Source organism: Amphiura filiformis, chromosome 10 (genome assembly GCF_039555335.1).
Source record: "Amphiura filiformis chromosome 10, Afil_fr2py, whole genome shotgun sequence".
NCBI lineage: Eukaryota > Metazoa > Echinodermata > Ophiuroidea > Amphilepidida > Amphiuridae > Amphiura > Amphiura filiformis.
In genome coordinates, this window is record NC_092637.1 from 42,306,328 (window position 1) to 42,316,820 (window position 10,493).

A 10,493-nucleotide genomic window follows, 5' to 3' on the forward strand; every position below is an offset into this window, starting at 1 on the left:
ATTTTGCTTGATCACATCACATAATATGGTCATGCAAATTTACAATTCTGAAAATTTTGAATATTTAAAGAAGTGTGCACAAAATAAAGTTCAAATACATGTAAAATTGCAGACTCATGTAAAAATGTCTGAATTTGTCTTAAAAACACGGCTTGCGTATGACACCATCCCCTAGCCGCTTGTCTGCAATTACAATCACAACTAAACAATACAAGTTTACACACTTGTAGATTTAGTTCTGTGACATCGTCCATTCTGTATGTTGACTGACGGAAATTATATACAAGGCCTAAAACAATGGCCTTGTATTATGCCTAAAAATAATCTGCATTGCTGTAAAAGTAAATTAGGGGGTCGGTCGTCCGCTTTACTTTTCTTTCTTGTACGAATATACAAACAGGCAAAACATTTTCACAAGATTTCTTTATGCCAAATATGAAAATTCAAATAGGCCAATGAACAACAATAAAAAAACGCGACCCTTTTTTTCGGATTTTAGGGTGGGTGGGTCGAATGGGGCAATGCAAATCTTTTGGTTAGGCATAGAGCACTTTATACATGCAGTTATCAGGAACTCACAAATTCAATGTACATTGTTCATGGATTGAACCATCACGAAATGCTCCTTCAAAGATTTGTTCTCAAAGAGAAAAGTTCTATAGTTCTAGTCAAAATAATGTCATTTTTATACACTCGGTCCTGTGATGACACGAACATAGTCAAGATCTCTTTTTGGAGTTGTGGTGGCTCTGAAAAGAGCCGTTTGTTTTTTATGAAAAGCACATTTACCTGGAGGTTGTATATTTGGTAACAGCCTTAATGCCTTCGCTGACAGCAAGGTTAGCAAGTTCTTCAGGTAGTATAAGACGGACAGCAGTCTGTACCTCATAGCAGGAGATCGTGGATTTCTTGTGATAATTAGCTAGACGGGAAGCGTCCCCGGCGATGCGCTCAAAGATTTCGTCGACGAAATCGCCCATGACGCTCATGGAGCGGCTGGACATACCAGTGTTAGGCCTAGGGTGAACCTGCTTCAAAACCTTCTGCACCTCCAGGTTGACGATTGTAATTAGCAGTCGCTTGTCTTTAGCTAGTCGAGAAGCTTCTCCGGCGATGCGCTCACATATGTCTTTGACGAAACTGTTCATGATACTCATGGCACGGCTGGATATATCAATGTCTGGGTGAACCTGCTTCAACACCTTATAGATGTGGATATCGTAGCTTTCTTTTCTGCACCTACGTCTTTTACCAGCAACTCCAACTGGACGAGGCCTGTACTTTCCTGCTCTGTTTGCACTCTGCTTTGCACCTTTACCATATTTTATGGGAGTCATGTTTAGACACGAGAGTATACACGTCCACTCTATTCGAATAGTCGCCTGGTTATGGTTGTGTGTGTTGTGACTTGTGATGGGCCTAGTCTTGGAGAACAGTGAAGTGCAATTATCTGACTTTCAAGTGTTGTTTGTGGCATTTGTTTCCTGGTTTGTTTAAGGGCTGGGGTATGAACGTTTGGACAGTATTTATTTTGGGACATTAGAGCACATCAGACATATCGAATTGCATTCTGAATACGAAGAATGTCATTCTGATATCAAATAATTTTGATTTTTGAAATTCGCAATTTAATACACATTTTATGGCAAATCATTAAAAATTGATATTGTTGATATTTAACAGTACTTGAAGTAAACTTTATAAATCTGATGATTTATACTTAAAGTGTATGTAGGTGGGATGAAAAGCCGACGATCAATTGAAAATTTTGACCTTTCGTATTGAAGATATGGATTTTTTTCCCAAAACACCAAAAAAAATTAGGTCTTTTTGGGAAAAAATCCATATCTTCAATATGAAAGGTCAAAATTTTCAATTGACGTCGGCTTTTCCTCCCTGCTACATACACTTTAAGAATATATCATTAGATTTATATAATTTACTTCGAGGACTGTTATATGTGACCGTACAGCACGAATGAGCCGTAAATTCCCTAAATTGTATTCTGAGTTACAGCGTAAAATGTGTACGAATGTCGTAGGGGAGAGCGGGGAGTGTTCGCCCTAGGGGCAGGTTCGCCCACCCCTTGTTTCTCAGCACTACGGCTATCAGGGAATTTGGTGATGGCAAAATTAGGTGACATAGGTCATTATAAACTTCTCATATTAGCTACGCGACATATAGGGACGTGTTCATCGAACTGCAGCCAAAACAAAAAAATTACACCAAAACGTAATTTTTTCTTGCATTCATAATGTTGTATTATCATTGATACATAAATACAGATGGTTTTAATGGACATCTGTATTGGGAACATATGGGATTTGTCAAAGATTTAATGCAGTTATAAACTCCTTATTCGATTTGTGTTTTGCATACCCCGAAGAAAATACAAAATGTGCACAAGGGGCTCGTTCGCCCTTTTGAGGATGGGGCATGTTCGCCCTATATCTTCCCCAGGCGGACTTACCCCAAACTGGAGGGCGGACCTGCCCCATCAGCGTATTATGCAAAATATTGATAATTAAATCATTAAACAAGGTCAAACTACTGAAAACATGTTTTTTTAAAGTTATGTGATATCGGTATTACTCATACCACCGTTTATGTCCTAAACCATTTCTCCCCAAAGTTGTAAACATGATACGTTTAAGCTCACTTTGGACCCCTACATTTTACCCTGACCCGACCCCTGCAACAAATTTTGTGACTCCCCAGAAGAGAATGAATGCCCTGTGTACTCTTGCTAAATGTTTGCATTGAATAATGTTATTGTTATGCAATGTTTAAACCTTTTTTGTGATTTGGGTGAACTTACCCCACCATATGGGCGAACCTGCCCCAATATGGGGCAAGTTCGCCACTTTGTAAAACTTTTTTGTTTGCTCTATCCTGTTGCTATTGTAAGGCCTATAGTTCTGGGATTGTGGCCGTATATAGCCAAGACATAGGGCTTTCACATGGGCTAATCAGGTCATCCCTAACCTTAAAATTGACATCGCTAGGCTGGTCAGAAAAAAATAGGGCGAACACTCCCCGCTCTCCCCTATTCAATGTCGTTGAAGGAGCAAAGTTTAACAAACTATAACCCCGCTTCTGGGTGTCGTTTGAAGTCAAATGGTATACCATTTTAAAGCTTATGATGTATATTTGTTAAACATGAAATAAAACAAAATTGACCGGGGGAAGAATTTACGGCTCATTCGCCGTGAACGGTCACATATATCAAAAATTTGAAAAATATCAAATTTTTATAATTTGTCATAAAATTTGTATTATATTGTGATTTAAAAAAATGAAAATTATTTGATATCAGAAAGACATGCTTCGTATTCAGAATGCAATTCGATAGGTCTGAGGTGCTCTCATGTCCCACAAAAAATACTGTCGAAACGCAATAAACGCTCATTTTGGATCCCTTAAACACTTCAACCATCCAAGCACCCCATAAGTCAAGTGTGCATAGCCATTTATACAGCATTGTTACTGGAACTATAGAAGAAAGGGAACCACAACGACTTCGATCGGCCAAGTTCTAATCCGTTTATCTATTGACGCACATCTCTTTCTTCCATGCTGGAACAATTATTATGTTTCTGCATGGGAAATAAACAATTAGGGCCTACTAGTATAGAATTTGTATGACTTGATAATTTTAAAAATATGTGACGTGTCATGCCAAAAGCAGACACTTTTAGGCAGGATTGTAAATGGAGAAATAGCCAAAATCTGGCCGGGGTGATTTTTTTCACAATTTGGGTTTGTTGCGAATTTGTGATGTTATTAATGTTAAAAATATTTTCTGATAGTTTCAGACCAGAATATAACCGGCATCTTGTATTTTTTGAGATATTTTTCAAGGTATTTCCTACTCTCAGTCTCTCAACATTGTCAACAATATTTTTAAAGGCCGATATCTCAATTTCCAATTTTATAATACCGTAACTTACGAACTCAATAACTTCGCTTACAAATGTCCGATTTCATTTGGGAAAACGGCGTAGTGGAGCAAAATATCTCTAATATTTAAGATATGTAAAAACCTCAAAATTGATAACCTGCCCAAAAGTGTCTGCTTTTGACATGACACGTCACATATATCTGTCGCCTGATTTCCACCACATTTTAACTTTTTGTTATTCTTTGCTCAAAATGCTTAGTATATAGGCGACGCACGTAAAAATCCCTGGTGTACATGTACGGGCGGGCGGATCTTTCAAGTAGGGTCGCCGGTCGGTTGGGCTTCTCTGTTTGGTTTTTTTTTTTTTGGGGGATGACCCCAAAATCACCCAAAACCTTTAGCCGTTTACTATTGAGTTCTATGGGGGAGTTAATTTGTTAACTATGACATGTTATTGCTCTATTGACCTGACAAACAACATTTACGGTGTAAAGTGTGTTAAGAAATATAAGCAAAAATTGATCAAGAATACAAGGAGAAATAACAACAACAAACAAACAAACAAAAAACACACTGGACAAAATCTGGATAAGTTGCAACCAAAAAATCAAAAATGCAGATTTTGGTGGCAGATGAAAGCTCATAAACCCCAGTGAAACTATTAGACCTGCAATATCTTAAAATTGACGCAAAAACGATTGGATACGTAATACCCTCCCGATTCAGCTCCGAACTTGGTATAAGATGTTTGAGATGGGCCTCTACTCTATCGGACTGAGGTACGAGCCATAGTAAATATTCAAAAAAAATAGTAAAGAAGATCATAATTACTCCTAAATATTCGACGTAGAATCCAAGCATCCGTTCAAGTTCTAATGTTTGTTGGCAGAAAATCAATTCAATTTGATGTCTGGTGAAATATCGATTTTATGTCATCAAACATTTGTTAAAAAATATGACAAATGTCATATGACAAATGACAAACGTCATTTAAAATATAACCGGAAATAGAATGCCCCCCTGGGGCACTCGACTTTTGGACGGGGATGTGCGGACAAGTGTTTTTCAGCCTATTTCTGAATCAAATTCACAGAAAATGGCAAAAGAACATGGTTTTCAGTGTTGTTGTTTTTTCAAGATCCGTTTTCATGCCTGCAAAAGGGGATCTTTTCGTGAGACTGGAAAATCTGACCAAAAAGGGGGTCATTCAGTGAGACTGGAACAAATTTTCGGTCATGATATAAAAGTTGATACAAAATAATTTTCAAAAATTCATCAAAATTTGAATTTTTGTTGAAAAATAATGAAAAAAGAAAGAAAATTTGGTCATTCAGTGAGAGTCATTGGGTGAGAGGAAGTTGAAAAATGGGGGTCAATGTGGCCGCACATCCCCGTCACCCATTTTTAGTGAGTGCCCCCCGGATAGAATGGAATTGGAATAGATAAAATTTAACGAAAATATATGACATCTTTCTCAAAATGCTGAAATAATACTAGTAATAATTATCGGGAATGGTTTTTGTCCATTTTGAGCTGGAATAACAAGGTAAAGTTGGGTCGTGTATAAACATTACAAATATGCCAAAAAAATCAGGTTTGAAAAAAAAAATAACCACATAAGATCGTACATTATGACTTTAATTAATCTAATTATGTTTAACTTTTGACGAATGGATACTGACACAAAATCGATGCTAGGCCTATATTTCCAACCAAAAATGACACCAAGAAGGAGTGCAAAAATAATACGCAAAAGTATTAAAAAAATTACACCCCTGGGTGAGGTCCTCTATAGACTCCAACCGGTGTTTACCCTTTTAACACCCGATTTTTTGCAGTGTATCATTGACACAAACATTTTGTTTTTTGGCGGGTGGGGGTGGGGTGTAAATATAATTACGGATTCTTATAATAATTGTATAGCCCACATTGCAATCTACGAATTCATAATTACAATAATGTGTCATTGTTTTAATACACGACTGGAGTATATTATTTACAAAGTCTGATAAAACAATACAAATATGTTATTTAACTATTACCTTATTTACACTCTATCGTTTAATCGTTATACTACATTATCTATACAATCTATAGTGACATATCATTAATTTTCCTGGACCTTAGGCTGCGTTCACATAGAAGTATACTATTCGGGTATACGGTGCACGTTTTACAGGTGAACGCGTATATAGTTAAATCGAGCAAGGCAATTTCATAGTACCGGGTCACATAAGGCTACGATCGCATAGAAGTATACTATTCGGGTATTATATACGATGCACGTTTTGCAGGTGCACGCGTATAGATTAAATCGAGCAAGGTAATTTCATAGTACCGGGTCACATAAGAGCTATTCGAAAAGGCCGTATCCGGGGGCCGTATACCTGCGTATAGTATAGTATAGTGGGAATCGCGCGTGTTCGATTTTAGTGCAGCGTATACCGTCCAAATTTTAAAAACCTAAACCATATGTGGGCAAATTCATTTTTTAATAGATGCACTATCTAATTCTGCACATTATGACACCTCATTGAATGCAATGTGACCTCAAGAAGTAAAGTTACAAGCATTTGATAAGACGAAGAAAATGGGTAAACTGACATACTCGCTATTCGCTATACGAAATACGCTCATTCGATCAGGCTGAGTTCACATAGTATACTCCTATATGAACTCAGCCTGAACGAATGAGCGTATTTCGTATAGCGAATACCGTATACCGTATACTTCTACATGTATGTGAACTCAGCCTAAGGATGTATTGAAATACTCGCAAACGCAAAATCGGAGTCAACTGACATTTTGGAATAAGATTTTTTCGTGGATATCTACTGAAAAATGCCATAAAAAGAGATTGTTAGGATCACGAAATACTCCTTTAAGGGGGTACTACACCCCTGTGGTAAATTTGTGACCATTTTTGCATTTTTCTCAAAAAATAATTACACACTATATGTGTTGACAAAGTATTTTGCAAAAATGTTTGTTACAATAACATTTTGACAACATGTTGTTGTGATGGTGGTTTTCATGTAAAACGCCTTCAAAATAAGGCGTTAAATATGGGTATATTTATAGCAGTTTCGTAAAAAAAAAAATTAATAGCCCTCCTCCTTCCCTTTTTCAAAGCACCAGGACTCTAAACATGTTTTTTATTTTTACTATCCTTCACCCGGATCCTTCATCATGTTTATTTTCGACTTGTAGATTTGGCCGATTTTGGTCTGATTTGTTTACAAACGGAAATTACAACACAGTAGCAGCTAGTAGCACAGGGGTGCAATAATAACAATATTACGGTAATGCTATATTCTTATTCAATGGGTGCGTCTTGTAAAGAATTCACGTAATTTGATTGGTTTTCAGGTGTATAATATCCACAGAATTCTGTGATAATATCTCACAATAGTTGATAGTGATATTAGTCAGGGCGCGCGCCGCCACGCAACGGCGGCACGCTTGTTGCTCCTCAATGATCGCGCGATAATGCGTTGGCGTAATACACGTGCGAGAACTAAGAACGCGATTCGGCGGCTTAGATGTTCGTGATGGTTTCGTTCATTTAAAACAACGGGGATGTCCTAACAAAAGTAACTTTATTTTTTCGGAAAAAAAATTACATTAAAACTGAATAAGAATGAGAATAAATGATAGGATTTTGTCTTTTGCCTATCAATATCGTGTCATAATGGATGGGCTGGCCAATATTTTATCGTAGTGGATACCGGCTGCGCCGGCATCCACTACTCAAAATATTGGCCAGCCTATCCATTATGACACGATATTGATAGGCAAAAGACAAAATCCTATCATTTATCCTCTAAATACCGTATGTATATGTTTGCCATGGGCTTCAACATGGAAAGTCTCAGTTTTGAGATATTTTCTCAAAATATCAAAAGCTATCTTAAGAACCAATGAACCAGGCTAGTCATTTTGATGCATTTTTCATGCTGATTCCAAATACCGTTTTGACCGTTTTAAGGTTTGACTATAAATGGCGCTATGCATGGGTTCCCTTATAAGTGCGATTTTAGGCACAACCTAAACCGGCAAAGGGCTTAGAACCTTAATTCTGGTTCGGATTTTCAGTGGAGAGACCCCGGGGATCGAGGGACCTCTCTTTGCACATGAAATTTACCCCAAGGAAAAGGAATTAGGCGAATCTTTTACCGTATGCCATGGAAGTTTTCAATTCTGAAAATTTAAAAGTGTGAAAAAATTTACAAGTTGCCTAAAAATTAAGGATAAGTCATTAAAATTGTCATAAGGTACAATGAAAAATTTGTCAAAAAATGAGGAGAACAGCATTATTGACAAAGTTTAAATACATGTAAAATTACAGATTACTGATAAAAATGTCTTTAATACACAGTTTTCGGCTTAAGCAATAGCAGGCTATATATGTTAGCACATGATGCACATCGATGACACAACATACCAGTACCAACTGGTACATGTAGGTGCCATAATCTGAATTTTGGTGATTTTTACGATCCTCCAGATGAACAAATCACTGAATAGGCCTTTTATACGGATGATCACCTCTAGCTACCTCTACCATTTCCACGGATATTCGTCGATAAATATCGATCATGCGATTAGGTATTGAACACAAAGATGAAGACTGGCATGGTTACCACGTCATCCTCAAGCCGCTTGTCTATTTACAATCACAACTACAAGTTTGTGACTTTCTTGTTGATTTAGTTCGAATTGACATCGTCCATTCTGTATGTTGACTGACGGAAATACAAGGCCTAAACAATGGCCTATTATGTTTTAAAACAAAGAGACATTTTGCATTGCCCTTTACAGACTAGGGGGGAGTTGCCAAGAAATGTATATTCTAAGGCTTGTTTTTAAGGGGGTACTACGCCCCTCAATAAATTTGTGTCTATTTTTGCATTTTTCTCAAAAACGAATAACACACTGGTAACAAAAGTTATGTATATTATTGGGGCAAGGATTCCAATTACTACACTGGAATTTCAGTGACCCAAGGCAAGCGGTACGTTATTTATGATAAGAAATAAGGTACCGCTAGGATGTACCTCATTTCCTATCATATATCATATATACGGAACCGCTTGTCTTGAGTCACTGAAATTTTAGTGTAGTAATTGGAATCCTTGCCCCAATAATATACATAACTTTTGTTACCAGTGTGTTATTATTTTTTGAGAAAAATGCAAAAATAGTCACAAATTTACCACAGGGGTGTAGTACCCCCTTAATATATCAGAGTTGTGCAGTACGAACTACAAATAGGCAAAACATTTTCACAACAATGTTTGATTTGATACCAATATGAAAATTGAAATATGAACAAGGAAAACGCGACCCTATTTTTTTCAGATTTTAGGGTGAAAAGGGCAATACAAATCATCTTTCTTTTTTAGGTGTTAAAGCACTGTATACGTTCAATTATTATTAGAAACTCACATGTCAGAATCAACTGAAAATTTGGAAATAAGCGTTTTCGTGGGTTGAACCTTTATACCATCACGAAATGCTCCATCAAGGATTTAGTGCATCCATCATGTCCATGGTTAAATTGTCATCAGAAGAGTACGAATCCTGCTAGTCTTTTTATATCATTTAATATGCATCCCTGTGATGACATGAACATAGTCAAGATCTCTCTTTGGAACTATAAAGCAAGTTGTGGTGTGTCTCCGAGAAGAATCCGCCCGGGAGAAGAACCATTGTTTTTTATGAAAAGCACATTTACTCCGAGGTTGTGTATTTGTTGACAGCCTTTATGCCTTCGCTGACAGCGCGGTTAGCAAGTCCTTCAGGTAGTACAAGACGTACAGCAGTCTCTACCTCATGGCAGGAGATCCTGGATTTCTTGTGATAATTAGCAAGACGGGACGCGTCCCCAGCGATGCGCTCAAAGATTTCGTTGACGAAATCGCTCATGACACTCATGGAGCGGTTAGATATACCAGTGTTTGGATGTACCTGTTTCAACACCTTCAATACCTCTCGATTGACGATCGTAATTAGGAGTCGTTTGTAATTTGCAAGACGAGAAGCTTCACCGGCGATGCGCTCACAGATGTCGTTGACGAAACTGTTCATGATGCTCATGGCACGGCTGGATATATCAATGTCTGGGTGAACCTGCTTCAACACTTTGTAGATGTAGATATCGTAGCTTTCCTTTCTGCGACTACGCCTTTTACCTGCAATTCCAGCTGCATGACGAGACCACTTTCCACGATACTTTCCTGCTTTCTTTGCACCTTTAGGCGTACCACATTTTACGGGAGACATGTTTCGAGTCTGTTTTGGCAACACAGTAAGCTACAGTAATATACACATGCATTCGACTCGAATACTCGAGTGGTTGTGTGAACTTGTTATAAAAGACAGTGCAACTAATCATGTAATAACTATCATTCAATCTCAAGTGTCTTTTGTCGCGGCGTTTGTTTGTTCATCTTTTCTGCATGGTTTGTTTAAACACTTCAACCTACCATCATGCGCCCCATAAGTCATAATAACCATTCACATTAGCATTGTTACTGGGACAATTGGTAGGGCCTATTGTATGTTTTCTGAATGGGAAATTTAAACAATT

The 10,493-nt window shown here is 37.5% G+C and overlaps 2 protein-coding genes across 2 annotated transcripts; both read right to left on the reverse strand.

The window, feature by feature from the left end:
- Nucleotides 1-281: 281 nt before the first annotated feature.
- Nucleotides 282-1,388, reverse strand: LOC140162882 (late histone H2B.L4-like). The gene has a single exon (XM_072186185.1). The coding sequence runs from the start codon at nucleotides 1,335-1,337 to the stop codon at nucleotides 786-788; it is 552 nt and encodes a 183-aa protein (XP_072042286.1). The 5' UTR covers nucleotides 1,338-1,388; the 3' UTR covers nucleotides 282-785.
- An 8,224-nt stretch (nucleotides 1,389-9,612) lies between these two features.
- LOC140162883 (late histone H2B.L4-like) lies at nucleotides 9,613-10,269 on the reverse strand. The gene has a single exon (XM_072186186.1). It carries the CDS (start codon nucleotides 10,184-10,186, stop codon nucleotides 9,635-9,637), a length of 552 nt encoding a protein of 183 aa, XP_072042287.1. The 5' UTR covers nucleotides 10,187-10,269; the 3' UTR covers nucleotides 9,613-9,634.
- Nucleotides 10,270-10,493: the final 224 nt, after the last annotated feature.

Excerpts from the sequence above, each read along its gene's own strand:
- LOC140162882 (XM_072186185.1), bottom strand. The coding sequence starts at position 1,337 with ATGACTCCCATAAAATATGGTAAAGGTGCAAAGCAGAGTGCAAACAGA.
- LOC140162883 (XM_072186186.1), bottom strand. The coding sequence starts at position 10,186 with ATGTCTCCCGTAAAATGTGGTACGCCTAAAGGTGCAAAGAAAGCAGGA.